This window comes from Zonotrichia leucophrys, chromosome 18, assembly GCF_028769735.1.
Source record: "Zonotrichia leucophrys gambelii isolate GWCS_2022_RI chromosome 18, RI_Zleu_2.0, whole genome shotgun sequence".
NCBI classification, from domain to species: domain Eukaryota; kingdom Metazoa; phylum Chordata; class Aves; order Passeriformes; family Passerellidae; genus Zonotrichia; species Zonotrichia leucophrys.
The window spans coordinates 4,570,654-4,591,987 of record NC_088187.1 but is presented as its reverse complement, the minus strand read 5'-3'; the positions used below and the strand labels follow the sequence as shown (position 1 = coordinate 4,591,987).

Sequence of the window (21,334 nt, the reverse complement as noted above, 5' to 3'; positions counted from 1 at the left end):
CCCTGGGTCACAGGGCACCATCCCTGATGCCTGCAGGGACAGACCCCGGGTGACAGGAACCATCCCTGAGTGCCCTGCAGGGACAGACCTGGGGTGACAGGGCACCATCCCTGAGTGCCCTGGGGACAGACCTGTGCAGGCACCATCCTGAGTGCCCTGCAGACAGACCCGTGTGACATAGCACCATCCGATTGCAAAGAGGGTACAAGCACCTGATCCCTACAATAGCTCTGCATGACAGCAACCTGCAAGAAGAGAGGAGAAAGCAGCTCTTGGAACCTCCCTTGCAATCAGAACTGCCCAGCTGTGGGAACAGCTGTCACACATTTTGATTTCACAGCTCCTTTTCCATAAATGTTGCAAATGGTGGCTCAAGGACCATTCTAAATTTGATGCATTCTGAAAATGGTTTGACTTCATATGCCATGGGGACAGGCTGCAAAGAAGAGAGAATGGACTCCACAAAAAGAGAGAATGGACTCCACAAAGAAGCAAGAATGGGTTCCACAAACAAGAGGGAATGAGCTCCACAGAGAAGCAAGAATGGATTCCACAAAGAAGAGAAAGTGGGCTCTTCAATTTTTTAATATTTTTTAAAAATTCTTCAGTTTGAAAGATACAAACAATCTTTGGGCCATGCCTTGATGTGACTCCCGGGCTGCTGTTACCTGTTCACTTCTTTGGTCTCCTCATTACTAATGTGGTGTGGAAAGTCTGATCTCAATGAATTGAGCCTCAGTTAATTAAAACCTGAGTTAATTGAATGTTACTGTCTAGAGCACACCTTCTGTTGAGAGGGATGGATTCTCTGAGTGTGGCATCAATGGGGAATACCCTGGGCCTTGAACTTTTTTGAAAATGTAATTACTACTGATTCATAATTCAGGAAGTCTCTCAGTAGCTATTTTTTGATTTCTCTTTTCCAGTTTAGCAAGAAGACTTTTTTTGTTAATGAGAATCCTGAATATTAAATTGCAGGTTCTTCCAAGAGGAGCTGTCTGCAAACACATGCATAATCCTGCCAAATACTTTAAAGTTTTTACTGCAGAGATTTCTGTGGGTCAGGAGGTTGATAAATAAACGGTAGAAAAACCTATTTTCTTTTCAATCAAACTCTGAAATAACCACATTGATCTGGTTTATTACCTGGATGTATAATTTCTGTGAAAAACTGAAAATCTGGGAATGTGCTTTGATTTTTTTTTTTAATTTTATGCATACGGTTTGGACTTTATAATGTAACCTTTTGTGGAAATAATAAATAGTGGGGGGAATTACAGTGAAGATCAATATCAAGAGGAATAAGAGGACACTTGGACTTGTGAGGGCTCTCACTGGGCACACCAGCAAGATTAGTCCTCTGTAATTTCATTTCTTTGTTCTGAAACTTAAAAATTCTTCCTTGTCTGTACTAACAAGGGAGAATTGTTAAATTGTCTGAATGCAAGGAAATATTAAAGTCACTTGGGTTTCATATTGAAATACTTGTCTTAAAGCCTGTTTTTTTCCAAGGAATTTGCATTACAACGTTTTAAATCTGTGTGAAGGCAGACCAAGAACACCAGCAGCTTGATTCAAATGTAGATTTAAATGAGATTTAAATGTAGGGCAAAAGCCTAACATGAATGGCCCTGTGTTTGCTGGTTTCTCCTGTGAGAGGCACTTGTGGAGCTGCCCTCTGTCAAATCCTGCTCAACAAAATCATCTCAGCCCATGGGGGAAATCTCAGCTCATCTCCTCTTGGATTTTCACCTTCTGAAGATCCTGTGTCCTGTAATAACTGCAGCCCCTGGTGCATCTCCTGCTGGGAACTGATGGATGCTCAGAAATAAAATCAAGCTGGTTTTTGTCTTTCGGAGTTTTTAAGCCTCAGTAATCTGGTCATTATGATGACCAAACCTGTCAGCTGTGATTTGTTAGGAAATTGTGCACTGTGCATGGTAGGTGAGCTCTTCTCTGGAAAAAAGCCAAATATTTTGTATCTTTTAGTGCCGCTGAGATTCTTCTGTTTAGAGCTTCAATATCCAGACTGCTAAAAGCAATGCCCAAATCTAGGGAGAATTTAAATGGCAAATGAGGAAATAAAGTGCAATCTAAATGTTTCTGAAGGTGGCCTCCAGCAGGAAGCAGTAATTGCAGAATGTTCCTGGGGCACAGTGGAATTTGAATTCAATTCAAATTATTCAGCTTAATAAGAACAAACTTGGTCGAATTTATTTTAGGCCACTTAAATACCCTGAATAACTTTTTATTAAGAGTCTCTCCAGGTAATGGCATGTAACTCTGAACTTGAAATAAATTAATTTCTGTCCTTTTGGAGGCTCTGCTGCCTGTTGCTACTGGGAGCTGCAGGGCTGTGATTTTTAGAACTCTGACTGCTCCAAGGGCAGGATTTCTTCAAGAAATGAAGAAATATTCAAGTAGCATCAATCTGATGCCAAACTGCTGCAGAGAAGTTCTCCTAATTGAGCAGAGGAGATGTCAGAAGGTGGCTGGATGTGTCCCAGCTGGGTGAGGACTTTTCTGAAGAGTTAAAACAAAGTCAGAAAAGGTCAGAGCTTGTGCAGTGGGAACTGGGGCCCAGTCCTGGTGGTAAAATTACAGCTTTGCACCTGAAAGCAGACTTGGTACAAGTGTCTGGGAATGCTGGGTTGTGTTTGGGAAGGAAATGACTTGAAAGGAAAGGGAAAGGCTGCTGGTGTGAAAAGTCCCAGAGTAAAATAGAAAATGCAGCAGGAGGGGAAGCCAGATTTGACTCCCTACAGTGAGACTGAGTGAAGCCTCCTGAGGACTTCTGGGAAGTTGTGCTACTTTAAAAACCACATTTCCATTCAAATGTTTCGTGGAATATCAGGAGCTTTTTCAAAATTGTCAGGTTCTGTGGTCACATTAGGTTTTTAGTGTACACCTACCTTTCAGTCCTGTGGGATGCATTCAGTTTTAATTTTTTCATCCCCTGTGATTTTAGGAACTCTGGGTGGACTTCTTGGCATTCCTCATGGATAACATTTTCATTGTGTAAGCAGTTGTGGAATCATTATGGCTTTGAATTCCTTGTAAATCAACTGAAGGTTTAGGAAGATACATTTATATTGAGATATTTCTGAATATGTATAATCCACCTGAAATATTCTGCACTCTATCTCAGTTTCAAATCCAGAAATGTTTACAAGGATACCCTATTTACAAAAAAAGATTTAAATTTGGATTTATAGCAGGAATTCAACCACATTTCCATTCAAATATTTTATGGAATATCAGGAACTTTTTCAAAATTGTCAGGTTCTGTGGTCACATTAGGTTTTTAGTGTACACCTACCTTTCAGTCCTGTGGGATGCATTCAGTTTTAATTTTTTCATCCCCTGTGATTTTAGGAACTCTGGGTGGACTTCTTGGCATTCCTCATGGATAACATTTTCATTGTGTAAGCAGTTGTGGAATCATTATGGCTTTGAATTCCTTGTAAATCAACTGAAGGTTTAGGAAGATACCATTCCAATTTATGTTGGAATTTTCCTGAGTATGTATATATTGAAATATTCTGCACTCCATCTCAATTTCAAGTCCAAAAATGTTTACAAGGATACCCAATTTACAAAAAAAATATTTTAATTTGGATTTATAGCAGAAATTAAACTTCTTGTCTTATTTTTAAGGTCAGCAGCTGGTTGCTTTAGGAGGCTGTAGCACCTAATAATGTGCACATTAAAATAAATCAGCTGAAAAGGCATTGATGATCACTGTGGTTTTTGGTTCTTCAGTTGCATTTCTTGGTATTGAATTGCTCCCACACAGCTCTCCTTCATCCAGTAAAATAAGATGATATTGTTTTTAATGTAAGAGTTCCTGGTGTTCCTTCTCCATCCAGATATCCTTGCACAGTGTTTGCAGGGGATTTGGTTCTCTCTAAGCTGCCCATAGAGAGCTCTGTGCAATATTTTTGTCTTTTCTAAATTCGAAATTCTAAAATGCTGCTGGAGGTCAGGGCTCTTTGAGTGGGGAGGAATAAATACAACCTATCTACCTGCTCCAAGTGAAAAAAAAAGTAAAATAAAATAAATTAAATAAAATTTAAATTAAATATTTAAAAATAAAATAAAATAAAATAAAATAAAATAAATTAAAATAAAATAAAAATTAAAATAAAATAAAATAAATCCCAGCTCCCTTTTTTGAGTGTCTTGTGGAAATCCAAGCACACATTGCAGGAGCAGCAGAAGAGTTATTTCCCTTCTGAACCCCAGGTGGCTCTGGCACACATGGATTGTCTCAGCCTGGAAATGGAGCTGAGGCATTATAATTTCATGTATATTAAATAATTATATATATAATATATAAAATATATATATAATAAGTAATTGTATTAATAGTATTTTTATTAACAAATAATTATTGTATTACATTAAATAGTATTTAATAGTATTAAATATTACTTCAACTATTAAATATTAATATTTATATTTAGTATTAATAAACACTAGTATTAAATATTACTATTGCTATTAAATGGTATTTCCATAAAATTTAATTAATATGAATTTAATTAATCTCAAATTCATCTTTAGTAGAATTATTTCTAACTCAATTTTTTTGAGATTTTTCATTCCTCAGCATTAGTTTTTTTTCCCAAATACTCCTATTTTTCTTCTAGCAGAAGCATTGTCCGTGTTTAGCCCAATTATTTCAGAAACATTTCTTTCCATCTTGCCTGTTTTCCTGTAAAGCTGAAATAAGGACAAGGTGAGCATTATTGATCATTCTTGTGTTTCCTGACACCTCCTGGACAAGGAGGGAATTTTGGAGCAGAGACCAGAGAGAGTCAGACCATGGGACCACAAGAAATGCCTTGCTTGAATAATTCTCACTCTGGAATCAATAAAGCAGCCTGGAGGTACCATCTGCTTTGTTTTTGTAGTATTTAGATGCATCTAATTAAAAATATTTGGGTTTGCTGCTGAATAATCCTGAGGCTGTCCATGGAACCCATGGTGGGTGAATCCGTGAGCTGCCAGGTCAGACTGAGTGTTCAGAATGAGCTGCACTGGAACCTTCCCTTTTCTGAAGGAAATATTCTGTTTATAGGGAGAAACTCAGATTTGTGGAGTGCTCATGTTCCTGGGAATTTCTTGGAACAGTCCTTCAGTGTCCAAAAAATCTCATTTTAGACATGGATACCCTTCCTATTCTTTAATTAACAAACCACAGCAGCCCCTCCACCCCCTGAAAAAAGCACAAATTGAGTTCCTGAGCCACGATTTTCCTGTTCAGACACCTTGAGGATTTATCTCCTTCTTGTTCCTCAGTTTATACAATTCATTTCAGCCGTTTATAAAGACGCCCGGACACTTTGCTGCTGACTCCACAGAAAGAAAATCTTGCTGTTTTCTTTTGAGAGAGCTTTTCCCTGCCAGGGGAAGGTCTCTGGGTGGATTCCTACCTTGGAGGTGACCTCCTTGCCAGCCAGACCATTAAATCTTGTGGGGATAAACAAAGGCAGCTCCTGATGGAGTCATCCTGCATGGCTTGGCTCAGCGTGGTGGTTTCTTCCATTCCCTCCAGCAGGGAATTGTGTTTATTGCTGATTTATGTTCCTGAAGAGCAGACGTGTTCTGGGAGTCCTCCCTGCATAATGGGCTTTTAATTGTGCTTCACTGAATCACCTTGTAAAAAGAAGGTTTTACCAGGTGATTCAAAACGTCAGAACTGCTCTGAAAGAAGACAAACCCTGAGCCCGTTTAGTCCCCTCACTTCTCAACACAATAGAAATGAGAGAAGTGATCTTGGATTGTTTCTACTTTGCTTTGGGCCATAAATGTGTGTCTCAAGTTGCTGGCAGCTGGGCACTGCTCCAGGAGGAATTCTCCAGGAGAATTCCTGAGAAATCCACAGAAATCCAGAGCCTTGTGCTGAGGCAGAGAAAGGAGATTTTTCCTGCTCATGGTCTGAAGGGATCGAGATCTCCATCAAAATGTGTGCCTAGAAAGGGAAAATGGGCAGGGGGAGGACTGGGTTTCCATCCAGGTACTGAGGAGCAGGTGCAGATTCCCTACAGCCCCACTAAAAAATTAATAAATCAATTATTTTTAAAATTTTTTTTCTGTTTTTTCTTACAGCTCCAAAACTTACAAATTTTCAGTAAAACCTCTGTTTATTTGTTTGTTTGTTTTTTGTTTCTTTTTGTCTCAAAGGGAAACTTTCTGTACACTTCTGTATATTTATTAATTCAGTTTTAATTTCTTCTTGGGTTATTTATTTACAGGTCTAAATTCTGTCCAGTTCCAGAAAAGGTGCAACAGACACAAGCTGTGTGTGGAGGACGCCATCACTTAAAAAATGCCCATTACTTATTTTAGCATATTCACTGTTTATTATTAATTCAAACAGAGGATGGACAGGATAAATGGCTGAAACAAGTGGTTATCAAGAGGTGCTATTGGAAATTTTGTGAAAGGTTTGAACAGCAAGGGTTTTGCTGCCTGAAAGCTCTCAGTTTCCAGAAGTGATCTTGGATTATTTCTACTTTGCTACGGGCCATAAATGTATGTTTTCTTGGTTTCTTTATATTAAAGGAAAATAGGAATTAATTTGAGAGTCATTCCTTTCCACAGGGATGAATATGATCAAAATAAACCTTGACTAGTAGGGAAAAAGCAATTTTACAGAAGCCAGCCAAGCAGGGGGGAAGGTAAATTTCAGATGATGTTAGCTACAGGAGATTTCTGCCACACTGACGTGGCTGTGTCACTCGGAACTGACATTTTCTCCTCCTCCTCACTCTGCTTTATTGTTTCATTAGATTAGACAGCTGGAAACTGAGAGCTTTCATGCAGCAAAACCCTTCCTGTTCAAACCTTTTACAAAAATTTTAATAGGACCACTTGTTTCAGCTATTTATCCTGTCCATCCTCTGTTTGAATTAATAATAAACAGTGAATATGCTAAAATAAGTTAAGTGATGCTGCATCATCTGCATATTTAAAAAATGATGGATTATGCTTTCTTCTGCATTTATCAAAGGGGCATTTTTTAAGTGATGTTGTCCTCCACACACAGCTTGTGTCTGTTGCACCTTTTCTGGAACTGGACAGAATTTAGAGCTGTAAATAAGAAATAATCCAAGAAGAAATTAAAACTAAATTAATAAATATACAGAAGTGTACAGAAAGTTTCCCTTTGGGACAAAAAGAAAAGGGTTTGAAAATGTGTGGGTTTTGGAGCTGTAAGAAAAAAACAAAGAAAATAAAGAAATGATTTATTAATTTTTTAGTGGGGCTGTAGGGAATCTGCACCTGCTCCTCAGTACCTGGAAACCCAGTCCTACCCCTGCCCATTTTCCCTTCTAGGCACACATTTTGATGGAGATCTTGATCTCTTCAGACCATGAGCAGGAAAAATCTCCTTTCTCTGTCTCAGCAGCAGCACAAGGCTCTGGATTTCTGTGGATTTCTCAGGAATTCTGTGCCCTCCTGGAGCAGTGCCCAGCCGCCAGCAACTTGAGACCTCTTGTCTTTGTTTTTTTAATGCCTTTAGCACCTCCAGATGGGTGTGAGTCAGTGAATTCCTGTGCTGCAAAAATTATCACCTTCAATGCAAGTTAAACACGTTTTGACTCTGTTGCTAATTTTTCTATTTAAGGCTTTGGAGCAGACTGCTAAAACTTGTCCTCTTCCTAATAATTCTCCTTAAATGAAATACTTCAGCCATAAAGCATGCACAGAAGGGCTGTAATCAAAAACCTTTCCATAGCTGAGTTGTACAGGAAGATATTTCTGAGATGTTCAGGTCTAAATTAATGGTTCTGTCCTCTGGTCAGGCCAGGTTTGTGATTTGGGCAAGGCAGAAATGAAGGTGTTTGATGTTCTTGCTCCCCTGGAGTTGGATGTGTAATAATTCTGTAATTGTGGTGCACTGGTAAAGGTTTCTGTGTTAAATTTACAAACACCACAGTGTCATTGCAAATAATTCTGTAATTGTGGTGTATTGATAAGGCTTTCTGTGTTAAATTTACAAACACCACAGTGTCATTAGGAACTGCCACGGCCTCTTGTTAGACAGAACAAAAAACCCAGAAATCTTTGAGCCTTAAAGCCTTGTTTATAATGAATGAAACTGAGGGAATGATCAGTGGATCAATTAGTTTGAAAAGCAGATATCAGGGTTAGTGAGCCCTGGTTTTATTTCCTTCTGGCTGGGGATGGATGTGGGGCTGGGAGAAGGTTCAGTCATCCTGCTCTAGACATCCACAGCTCCCTCCCACAAACTGCTGAGGGCCTGTTTGTCCTGCAGAGGAGACAAAAAATATTCCAAATATTTTAAATTAATAAGATTTCAGTTCTCTAATAGCAGCACCTGCTTGCTGACCGCATTCTGAGTAGTCCAGACTGTATCACTCAGATGCAGACATGGATTTTCCAGTTGTGTCCATGGCCCTGGAAAGGGAGGACAGCACATCTGAGCCAGCTTTAGTCATGGAGCATGCCAGGGGTTCGTGTTCGCATCAGTGTGACAAGGAAAATCTGTCTCTCAATTAACAGCCTTGAAACTGAAAAATTATTATTTTGTTGGGAAGAACACAGGTGTGGAAAGAATGCTTGTCTTAATGAGCTTATCTAATCTCAGTCTCCTTCATGAGTATGAGCCTGACTGCAAATACTGAAGCTCTTTTTAGAGATAATAGCCAAAAATGCTTCCTAACCACAGGAGGATTTACCATCCCTAAACAGCTAAAGAGCTGAAACTAATCAGAAATATGAAAACTCCATAAAAATGAACATTTTGCAACATGGGTGTGTTGGAGCTGGAAGCTCCTCTGGGCTGGAGCCAGTCCTTGGCAGGAATTTGCAACAGCCTCAGGTGCCACAAACCCTCTGTATTTCTGCAAAATAACTTTCAGATTGTTATAATCTTGAGGTTTTTCTGGGATTTCTCCCTCCTGAGAGCAAGGGAAGGGGCATGCTTTAGACACATGCCCGGGGAGCCCCCAGGGTGTCAGCCCTGTCTCCTCCTGGAGACAGCTTCTCTAAACACTGCGGGTGCTGTTTATCCTCAGGGCCTGGGCTCCATCAGTTTGCCCAATTTATGTTGGGGAGAGACAATAAAACTGCTGCTAACAGGAATTCTGACTGCACCCACCCCAGACGAGGAGACCCCGGTGTCCCCCAGCCCCAGGTGGGTGGTGGGACCACCCCAGGAGGAGATTTGGGGTTTGTGGGGCTGGAGGGTTTGCTGTGGCTCTCAGCAGCTGGGACGGGGGGGACACATCTGGACACTGCAAGGAGGTGGTGGAGGAAGGAAATTCTCCATGGGGGGGTTGGGAGGGGATATTTGTGGGACTCATTGCAGGTGAGGGGAAGGAGCAGATGAAGAGGGGCTGGGAAGGAGCAGATGGTAAACCTGGGTGACACCGAGTGCTGAATGGCAAGGTGTGACATCCCAAATGACAGGGACTGAAATCACAGGGATGCACAGGATGGGGAAAGGGAAAAGGAGCTGCTGTTCCAGGGACTTGAGCAGAGTGTGAAACGCTGTTTAGAGACATTTCACCACATATTGAGGGTTGAGATCAGCCTGCAGCCCTTCTCCAGCCATCCTCTGCTGCCAGCACTCTGGAGCTGCTGACTTTTTGTAGCTTCTTGGGTAAAGAAAGGAGGCTGGAGGGAAAGCAGTGCCCTGGAGTGCCATGGGGAGATGCTTTGGGACCCTTAGCAGGGAGAAAGGATCCTGACAGCATTGTTGCCATCCTCTTGCCTGCACAGCACCTCCAAAATCCAGCAGCAAGCCCGGGGGACAGAGGCAGTGTGTGGAGGTGGCCAGTGGGAAGGCACTTGGCAGCTGCTTTATTGAGGTGCTGTTTTGTGGTGGGGTTTGTGGGTTTTCAGCATGAGGGAAGAGATGAGAATCTGACTCCATGTTTGAGAAGGCTGATTTATTATTTTATGATATATATTAAAAGAAAATGATATACTAAAACTATACTAAAAGAACAGAAGAAGGTATTTCATCAGAAGGCTTGCAAGGAATAGAAAGGAATGGAATGATAATAAAATCTTGTGACTGACCAGAGAGTCCGAGCCAGCTGACTGTGATTGGCCATTAATTAGAAACAACCACATGAGACCAATCACTGATGCACCTGTTGCATTCCACAGCAGCAGATAATCATTGTTTACATTTCATTTCTGAGGCCTCTCAGCTTCTCAGAAGAAAAATCCTAGCAAAAGGATTTTTCAGAAAATATGTCTGTGACACTGTTTAATTGTTTTGCTAAAGCAGCTGCTTCTGCCTTAATCATTTAGAAGACATTATTGAAGAGACTAATTCTAGCTCATACTTTACCTTGATTCTTTTTCCTTTGGGGCAGTGAGAGAATATCCCATAACACTTCTCTGCCTGAAATCACAGGATCTCTTGGACATCTGTCTTAAGCCTTGTTTTCTTGTTTAAAAAAAAGGGGAATATTTAAAATAATGTAGAGCCCACCAGGACCTTCATCTTCTCAGCAGCCCACACTCAGAATGGGTGAGTTCTGTAAATTTAGAGCACTTTGACAAAATATTCAATTGAGGAGCCAGTGGAGTACTCCAGGAGTTATCCTCAGGTAATTTGTCCTGCCTGTGTGAGAGCTACAGCTCTGGACAGGTTTGGATTCCATTCCATTCCATTTCATTTCATTTCATTCAGTTTTGTAACCATGGGTAACAGCAGAGCTGACGTGGCTCTGCACTGCTGCAAGGAGGCTGTCAAGGTTGTCAGCTTTTAAAATCAACCTGCTTTGATGACTCTCGTGTTCTGCAGCATTTACTTTACACAGTTTGCCCTGAAAAACCTGTTTAAAAATGACTTTTCTTTTTTTGCAGCATTTGAACTGAAACCAAGGTAGAAGAAGTTCAAGGATGCCTTTACAAAAGACTGGTGTGTTGCCAGAAATACAAGATCTGGCTTGTTCCAATGCCTTCTCTCTTGCAGGAAAATAAATTTACTTTGTTCTGGCGTGTGTTGGGAAGGATGAGGTTCAGAACAGACTCTTCCTTCCTTCCTAAAGGATTGGAGGAGCCACAACCTCCTCTTGGAAGGGGTACTGTGTTGAGGTGATGCAGCATTGCCTTCCCCAGGCTCCTCCCAGCCTGAAGCCTGAATTTCTCTGTGCTCTCATCAATGAATAATTCAGGGTGACACATCAAAGATTTCACCTCTGTGGTTTGCAGGGGGTGTGGCTGTCCCAGCCCTTCTCCCCACACCTGAGACAGTGAACACAAGAACTGGAATTGGGGGATACAAACACCTTCCCCATACTATGGAGTTACAGATTTAAAGATTTTTCTTTAATTTTTTTTAATTTAAAAAAGTTTTATTGGACTAAGCCCAAAACTTGTTGTGGTTTTTTTGTTTTCTTGGGGTTTTTTTGTTTGTTTGTTTTTGGTTTTTTTTGGTGGGTTTTTTTGGTGTGTTTTTTGGGGTTTTTTTGTTTGTTTGTTTTTTGTGGCTTTTTTCCCCCTGCATAACAGACATAGATACCAAATCCCCCAGAGCACACTGTGCTCAGGAGGGAAAATATTCCCCTATATGGGTGGAGGTAAAAGCCCAAGTGATGCTCCAGCCCTATCCCCATCTCTCCACTGTGTTCCCTGCCCACTTAAATGAGATCTGCAGGAGTTTTAACACTGGGCACCACAGGATGTGGAGCTTCACTTTCTCATCTGGCCTAAAAGAAGCTGCTGCAAGGATTGAAGCAATGCTTTGAATTTTGAGGGACATTTTCCATAAGAAACTTGCCTTTGTATTAAAAAAAACCCCAACACATGGAAGCAGCCAAGCAAAGTTAGTTGGTTGTTATTTCCTCTGCTTCTGTTGTTGGGAATTAATTGTGCTGTGCCTCAGGCAGGCAGAGGTTCCTCGACAGATTTAATCATTCTAAAAGGATGCCAGTAGCAAAATGACAGGGAGGTTCTGCTGTGCTTAGCAGCCAGTAATGAGTGTTGGGATAATTCTGTCTGTGCAGCCTCCTCTGCGTGGGTAACGTGTCCTTACCTCCCCTGATCCCAGCCCAGAATGGGGGGATGAGGAGGAAAAGGAGAAATTTTGCTTCCCTGCCCATCTCCTCCTGTTGTCTCTCTAAAGGAAGGGCTTTAAGGAGGGTTCTGGTGTGTGGCATTCACATTCCCTGAAAAAAATCCCTTAACCAAGGGTTTTTCTCCTGGAAAGCTGAAAGGCAGCGAGAGGCCTCAGAGAAAAGGAAACCAATTCTTAACTCATTTGCTTCTCCTGTGTTGTGCTCACTTGGAATGTGTTTGGAGATTGTTTACCCACAGGTGATTGTTCCATTGGATTCTGCTGGGAGTTATTTTGTCTCTTTGGCCAGTCAGTGCCAAGCTGTGTCAGGACTCTGGAAAGAGTCAGGAGTTTTCATTATTATCTTTTTAGCATTCAGTAAGTATCCTTTCTGCATTCTTTAGTATAATATAGTATTCTTTAACATAATACAGTATAATAAAATAATAAATTAGCCTTCTGATAAGATGGAGTCAGATGCACCATTCCTTCCTTCATTGGTGGCCCTGCATTTATGATATTGGTGCGCTGAAATGCTGATGTTTGTATCAGGAGGCTCATTCCAGCCAGGCACAGCTGCCATGGCAGGGGTGAAGGAGCATCTTCACTGCTCAGTGCCACAAATCAAAGGCAGAGAGGTTCTGGTCCACACACATTTCCTATGTCTGACCATGGATAGCTACCCTGAACCCCAAGTTACCCCTACAAGGAGATCTTTTCCCCTTCAAAACTTGTCACACACAACAGTGACACCTTAAAATGTGACCTTAAAATTTCCACAGGCACTGGAAAGAGCATTGCTATTTTCTGGGCAATGAACAGCAGCACAAGTGACCCCCCTGAGGTCGTTTTCTAGCAGGATCCAGGACTCTGAGCTGCCCTGTTGCAGTGAATCCCTGAGCTCACTCCAGCACTGCGGAGTGCTCCAACACCAAACCCTGGGAAATCCCTCCTGGTTTTCATTCCCTGTCTTATTCTGAGCCTGGGAAATCCCTCCTGGTTTTCATTCCCTGTCTTGTTGTGAGCCTGCCTGAGCTATCAGCACCACCAGAGCTTTTGGGGAAGGAGGCTCTGAGCCCCCAGCAGCAGCTGAGGTGAAGGAAGATAAATATTTGAGGGGTCTGCAGACCCCTCAAATACTTCTGCTACCACCCCTTAACCTGGACACTGCCAGGGGCAGGAAGCTGCTTTCAAATTGTGGAGCTCCAGCTGATTTTACAATAAAGCCATTTCTGTAAAATATTGCCTTCTATGGTGTTAAATGAAAGAAAAACCCCATCTGTTACAAAGGAAAAGGAGAAATTTGATTTAAACCTGTGGGGTGGCTGGGATTTTGAGCAGAGCAATGCTGGGGGCTGTGGGATCCTGGCACAGGAGCTGCTGCTGCCTCTTTAGGTTCAGGTGTCCCCTTCTTTAGGTGTCAGGGGTGCTGTTCTGTCCCCCTTTTTACATTAGAGTTAATTTACCTGCTCCATTCTCGCAGATTTTGGAAGGATAGGCTCAATGTACCCAAGAATAATTACTCTGTAGTGCCTTTCCCTGAGAGGCTTCTTGCCTTGTGCTTCTCAAATGTCAGGCTGATATTTGGAAGAACAACAGAGGTGGAAGGCTGTGAGTTTGATGGACACCCCTGGCTTGCAGGAGCACACAGTGAGCTGTCTCTGACAGGCTGTGCTTTTGGACACACCACATTTAGCTCCAGGAATCTCCCTTGCTTTGTTTGGATGGAATCGTGTTTGGTTCTAGTTAAGAATTCAGGAGCTGAATTCAAGATCCTAACGGGAATGCACAAGGAAAGACTAACAGCACCTCAGAGAGAGATTGGCCAAAACAAGCTGGAACAAACTTGGCAGCTTTTACTCCTCCAGCATTAGCATGGCTTTGGTTTTAGAGCTGTTCCCTCTGCCAAGCATTTGGTTTGACTGTTATTTACTTATTTACAGCTTATTTACTATTTATTTAATACTTTTCTTCCAGATATCTCGATGGAGGGGTCTCGCTGGGATCTTCCCCAGTATTGAAGTTCAGCCTTTCTTAATAAATGTTTTAACGACTGCTTTTTAACTCTTCAGCCCATCTCTGACTGTAGAAGCATTTCTAGTGCTCACCAAAATGTTTGATTTAAATTAAAATTTGCATTATAAATGGCAAGAACCAGAAAAGCAGAGCCCAAATGCCAGAAGACTTCTACAGGATTCATTTCTCCCTTTCCTCTTTTAAGTCTCATTTTCTTGGGAGACAAAAGTAAAATGATCCAGCAGTTTTGCTTTGGTAAATTCCATTGGGAGCATTTTCTTTGCTCTCCAGTTGTGACCACTGATCACAAAGCTCAGTTTTGACCATTCACATTTGTTAAACTGAAATTAGTCTCCCTCAAAAATGATATATGCCAAACCAGAAGCCCAGTGAGGGCAGAAAGCTGCATTCCTGAGCTGAAATATTTATGATTTAAAAGATATATATTTGATATAATTTTGATATGGGTCCCATTTAAGATTTTAGTATACCTATATTTAGTATAATATTAAGATATTAATATTTCCAGTCATTATTAATATAGTAATAATTTGGTATTAAGATATTAATATTTTATTAATATATCAATACTGTTACATATATTAATTATATTATATTATATTATATTATATTATATTATATTATATTATATTATATTATATTATATTATATTATATTATATTATATTATATTATATTAATATATGTTATTTTATAATAATATATTACTATTATTTTTATAATATTAATATATTATTTTTCGGGGGGAGTCTGACAGAAGCTTGTTGCATCCCACAGGTTTGGCTGGGAGGAGTTTTTCCCTCTGCCTTCACAAAGCTCAGCCTCCAACCCCTCCCAACACTTTGCCATCCTTTCTCCCTGCTGTGCTTTAGACACATTCCCAAACAAGGGCAAAAAACTTGTATAATGCTAATGACAATAACTTTACAGGCTATTACACCCTGCAAAGCTGTGGCTACTGTTTTGAAGACAAAGCCATTTATTTGTCATAAATCACAGTGGTTAACTCAGCATCTCTCCATTCCCCAGAAAAACCAGAATCTAACAGCAAACCCCAATATAATCAGGGCAGAAACCCCCCAGTTTTGGAGTCACCAGCCCTGGGTGTTTCTGTGGGTGCTGGCTGGGAGGATGCTGTGCAAAATGACAGGAATGAAATTACTCTGGGTTTGGCATAGGAAGAAAAATGGGAGAGGAAATTTAACTCCTGGAAGGAGGTTTTTCTCTTCTCTCCCTCTCCAGAGGCTGAAGCAATGTTCTGCTTTAAAGGGATTAAATGCTCTCATGTTTTAATGTGCTGTGATTTGGGGCAACCTCTCTGTTTTAAAGCCTAGAGATAAAAAGCACATTTTCTTCCTGAGACCTCGGGATGGGAACTTGCTGCTGCCACCAGAGGGACTCTGAAATGAGACAGAAAAGCTGAATGTCCTGAAAGCAGACAGAGTTCTGGTAAAACTTTCTGGGGCTGCTCTGAGGATTTCTCTGCATTTTCTGCACCCAGAGCTTGAGGGCTGGGCTCTGCTATGAGCTTTATGTGCTTTCTTCTCTCAGATTATATAGAAATTGTAATATATAAAATATTATATATTTTATATATATATTCTATTATATATATAATAGAATATATATTATATATTTTCTAAGATTATATATATTCAATTATATATAATTATACATAATAATTATGTATAATTATATGTTATTATATTAACATGATATATTATATTATATTATATTATATTATATTATATTATATTATATTATATTATATTATATTATATTATATTATATTATACCATATCAATCTCACATCATATTATACTATATATAATGTAATATAAGTTATAGTATTGTAATATATATTATATTATATATACATTATATTAGATTATATTCGATTACAATATAAAAATTCCATAAGGTTCAGATGGATTCTCCTGTGTCTGGTGAAAACAACCATCCTCATTTGCCCCATAAAGGAGTGGTCTTTGTCTTTTCAAGTAAAAGTGGAAAAATTGCCATTGCTGCAGCAGCTCCCACCTGAGGAGGAGATCCCACCATAAAGGAAGGAGAGAGCACTCAGGATGAAACTGCTTTTCTTTCCCACTCTGGGTTGGGTTTTTTTTGGGTTTTTTTGGTTTTTTTTTGTTATAAACCCCTAAATCCTAAGGGGCACTGAGAAAAACAAAATCTAGTGATTAAATAATTTTCTTTCTTGTAAAGCATGTATGGAGTTTTGCAGTGACAGCCTCTGGCCCAACAAGAAAAAGGCTCCTGCTTTCCTAAAATTTCCCATATTTCTGAAGAAGGAATTGTGTCACTGAGGCTGCTGCAACATTTCATTTATTATAAAAACACCCAAAGCATTAAGAACCACAGGATTACAATGATTTAGGTGTGACAAATGACCCCAGGGTACACAGAACCTGATTTCCTGGAATGCAAAATTTCCAAAATAAAATAGTTTTCAAGGAACTCTCCAGATGTTGTTTTTCAGTCACAGACCCCCTGACTTCCCTGCTGTTACTCAGCCCTGAGATGCTCCAGATTTACCTGAAGTGACACCAAACACAGAATTTGTAAAGTCCCCTCATCCAGATTGTGGCCATCTCAATTTTCACACACTTCTGTAACCTCTGGGGCTGGGGATATAAAATATTTTTAATCTCATGGCTTTGGGGAATCCCAACTCTTCTCAGTGCTGAGAGGGAGAATCACCCTCCTTGACCAGCTGGGCACACTGTTATGGAAATATCCATTTATCTGTGTGCCCCTCCATCACCTCTGGGCACACTGTTTTGGAAATATCCATTTATCTGTGTGCCCCTCCATCACCCCTCTGCTGGTTCATGCTCCCACCCTGTGGCACAGAACTCACAGCCACTGCTGGTGACACTGAGCAGAGCAACAGAATCTCCTTTTCACCTTTGTTTTTTCCCAGGCAGAACTCCTTTTCAGCTTCCCCCTCTTATTAATAGCTGTGGGTTTAGGCTGCTCAGCTTTTAAATTTTTTTTTCTTTTTTAAAGTACAAAGCAAAGTCGCTAAAACACTTTTTGATCCCTGTCCTGCTCATGGGATGCAGCCATGCCTGGTTCTGCCAGGACTTCTGTCCAGACACACTTTGCACGTGACATTCACACTCCAGCCTTCCCAAAATGCCTTCTGAGTTCAGCCTTATCTTTTTAATTCTTATATGGGAGAGACTTCCAGCCTCGGAAATGGGAATCGAAGGGAAAGTAACGCTGAGTTTGGAATTAATAATTGAGCAATCAATTAAGTTCTGAAAAGTTGTTCTGAAAAGTTGTTCTGAAAATCTGCTGAATCCTGCTCTCCCTGCCAGTTCCCACCATGACTTGTGTGTTATTCCTCCTGTTTCAGAAGGAATGGATTACATTAGGACTGTTTATGATGCCCAGCTTGGAGTCTGTGCAGCACTGGAATATGACAAAGTGATCACAGGTGTTTCAAAGACAGCCTTGTGGTTAAAAGCAACATGGGCAAGGTGAGTTCCTCACTCCCCTGCTCCAAGAAAGCATCCCAAGAGAATGCTGACTCCAGCACAGAAACACCTTCATCCAACCTGGGAATTTTTCTGCTGGCTGAGTGCACAGAATCCAGTTTCTGTGCCTGTTCCCTGCTCTCCAGCCCTGTCTCTGCTGTTGGCACTTGGTGTCTCTGCTGGGGCACAACCAGACCCTAAAGTTTGGTGTGGGACACGAGAGGAGCACCCAAGGACAGGGGAATGCAGCACTGCAGGGCTGGAGGGGGACTCTGCTCAGGCAGATGGGGGCTGGAATAAGTAATAATAATAAAAAAGAGGAAATGACAGCTCCTTACACTGCTGCTGCTTCTGAGGGCATCACCAGCAGCTGTCAGGAGTTTGTGCAACTCCTACCATGCTTTGCTTATCCCCAGAATCTGTCCCAGAACAAGAAAAAAGAATATTGACCCCAATTTATCCCCCCAGCTGCAAACTGCTATTTTCAGCATCTGCCCTGATAAAAACTCCCCCCTGAGCTGGGTGAAGAGACCAGGCAAGGGCAAACCTGAGCAGGGTCCATTTTTAATAAGCATTTATTTATAAACTGACACTTTACAATTGTTTAAGTGCTTACAGGCATCTCCAGGATCTGTGCTGAAGGTTTTACTGTGAGATGCCAAGCAGGGAGAAAATGAGCAGAATACATTGAGGCAAAACATTGGGTTTGATCAAATGTCATGAAAAAATTTGTCTCTTTTATGATGAGTTTCATGGTATAGGATTCAGTCATTTTTCTTAGAGCCTCAGGTCTTTGAGTGATAGGATTATAAATAATTTTTTATTTCTTCCAAGGTAAATTTGCAGGTTTGTCAAGCTCTGTTGACTTTTAAGAAAAGGACCAACTTTTAAACTTTTTTTCAAGAAGAAAAAATCAGTGGCAAATTCAAACCACCTTAGGTAGAAACCTTAAAAAATCACAACCTTTTTTTATTTTTTTTAGGTAATCTTGTGGTTTCTAACAGCTTACCTGGAGGTTTTTGAATGCTTGGAATTCAAAGTGCTGCTGCAATGAATTTTAAAATAGAGACTTTAAGCTTGATAGAACAGTAGTGCATCATAATGTAACAGGAAATAGGAAAAGGGGCTTTAAAGTCTCTTTACAAGTAACACACAGGGCAAACCCGAGGCTGGCAGCTCAGTTAAGTGATCCTGGGCCAATTTCAGATTTCTGCATCTCTGACCCAGCTGTAGCCCCAGGACAGCACTGAGAAACCACACGAGAGAAAAACGGTGTGCAGGGCTGGAGCTGAAATCAGCCAGGTGTGAAAGCAGTTCATGGCACAACCTTCAGCAGAACATCCACCCCAAACCCTGCAGGGCCAATTTCAGATTTCTGCAGCTCTGACCCAGCTGTAGCCCCAGGACAGCACTGAGAAACCACATGGTGTGTGGGGCTGGAGCCGAAACTCAGCCAGATGTGAAACCAGTTCGTGGCAGAACCGAGCAGAGCATCCACCTCATCTTCTGCACCCCAACCCCTGCAGGATTTGTCCCAAACAGCTGCTGGCTCCTGGCAGGACCCCCCTCAACATCCCTCAGCCAGATGGAACTCCAGACTCATCAGCAGCACTCGGATCCACACAACTTCTTGCCCCTCTCCAGAGAGAGAGCAGAGTTTCCAGAACCCTTCAGGGCCAGGGGGTCCCCACAGCCCTACCTTGGCCGGACGCTCTGCTGCTCTCTGCGTGTTGGCAGCGCCTCCTCTTCCTCACTTGTCCTTGAGCGTGGCCATGCCCAGCGCCTCGGAGCTGTAGTCGTACTGGTTGCTGGAGGACATGGAGCGGCCCCAGGAGCACTGCAGGTTGGAGCCCCTCTTGCGGAAGGACGACGTGAACCTGTAGAAGTTGCGGTGCCGGTTGCGCAGGTACTCCCGGTAGTTTTTGGTGAGCAGGGTGTAGAGGAAAGGGTTGATGCAGCTGTTGCTGTAGGTCAGGCAGGTCACCAGGTAGTTAATGCACTTCTGGGTTTGGGTGGTGAGATGCAGAGAGCTGCTGTAGAGGCGAACCAGCTGCCAGATCCAAAAGGGCAGGAAGCAGGCCCAGAAGACCAGCACGATGCTGAAAATCATGATGAGGACCTTCTGCCGGGGGGACCTCTTGCTCTTCTCCTTGTGGGGGGGGTTCCTCTGGGACTCCAGGTAGGTCCTGGCCAGGCGCGTGTAGAGGAAGCCGATGATGATGCCCGGGGCCATGATGCTGGTGCTGAAGAGCACGGTCAGGTAGGTCCTGTAGGCGTCCACGCTCCAGGTGGGCGCACACATCCTCTTCACCTTGCCCTCCGCCTTGCCCCCCTCGGTCAGCGTGACCATCAGCATCATGGGCAGCGTGAGCAGCAGCGACACCGACCACACGGCCCCCGCCGTGACCTTGCGGTAGCCCCGCGACCGCTTCAGGGTGTCCAGGGGCCGGGTGACGGCCAGGTAGCGCTCGGTGCACATGAGGGTCAGGGTGAAGATGCTGGCGTGCATGGTGAGCAGGTCCAGGCTGAGCAGGATGCGGCACCCCAGGTCCCCGAAGTACCAGTCCTGGGCCAGGTAGGTGCAGACGATGAAGGGGATGGTGGAGAGGTAGAGCAGGTCGGCCAGGGCCAGGCTGACGATGGAGCTGTACATGGGGGCGGCGCAGCGCGCCGAGTGGCACATCACCACCAGCGTGTAGACATTGCCGGCCACCCCGGCCACGTACATCACCGACAGCACCGTCCCGAAGGCCGAGGGGATGAGCAGGGGGCCGCTCCCGGGCGCTCCCCCGCCGCCCGCCGCCGCCGCCGTCCCGTTGTCCCCCGCCGCCGCCGTCCCGTTGGGCTCCATGGGCGGCGGCGGCGGCCCCGGCACCGTCGCACCGGCCCCGGAGCTCCCGGCCCCGGCGGCGGCCGCTCCGCCCCCCGCGGGAGGCAGGGCGGGACCGGGCTGCCCCCGGGGGAACGGGGGGAACGGGGGAAGGGCCGCCCCCGCCCCTGCCCCGCCGGGGCTGCCCCGCTCCGAGCCCGCTCCGAGCCCCGCCCGTGCCGGACCCGCAGGTGCCGTCCGGAACGGGAGCGCTCCGGGGAGAGCGGCGAGAGCGCCGGGCGGGGACCCTGCGGAGAGCGGCTGCCGAGCCGGGAACGGGGCTCTGTTCTCGGAACGGGCTGTCCCAACGGGAACGGGGCTTTGTACTCCGGGAACGGGCTCTGTACTCCAGGAACGGGCTCTGTTCTCGGAACGGGCTGTCCCAACCGGGAACGGGGCTCTGTACTCCGGGAATGGGGCTGTCCCAACCGGGAATGGGGCTGTCCAAGACGGGAACGGGGCTCCCCGAGACGAGAACGGGGCTCCCCGAGCTGGGAATGAGGCTCCCGGAGCCAGGAATGTGGGGCTCGGAGACGGGAACGGGGCTCTCCCCGCCGGGAACGGGTCTCTGTCCTCCGGGAACCGTGCTGTCCCAACCGGGAAAGGGGCTCTCCGAGCCGGGAATGTGGGTCCCGGAGAACGGCAACGGGGCTCCCTGAGCTGCGAATGGGGCTGTCTCAGCCGGGAACGGCGCTCCCCGACCCGGGAACGGGGCTCAGTCCTCCGGGAACGGGGCTCCTCGAGCTGGCAATGGGACTCCCCAAGCCGAGAACGGGGCTCCCCGAGCTGGAAACGGGGCTGTCTGAGCCTGGAACGGTCCTGGAGCTGGGAATGCGGCTCCCGGACCGCGAACGGGGCTGTCCGAGCTGGAAACGGGGCT

The 21,334-nt window shown here is 43.8% G+C and overlaps 1 protein-coding gene across 1 annotated transcript; it reads right to left on the bottom strand.

Moving 5' to 3' along the window:
• Positions 1–18,142: 18,142 nt before the first annotated feature.
• Positions 18,143–20,437, bottom strand: LOC135455333 (urotensin-2 receptor-like). Its single transcript, XM_064728471.1, has one exon. The coding sequence runs from the start codon at positions 20,434–20,436 to the stop codon at positions 19,336–19,338; it is 1,101 nt and encodes a 366-aa protein (XP_064584541.1). The 5' UTR covers position 20,437; the 3' UTR covers positions 18,143–19,335.
• Between the last annotated feature and the right edge of the window lie 897 nt (positions 20,438–21,334).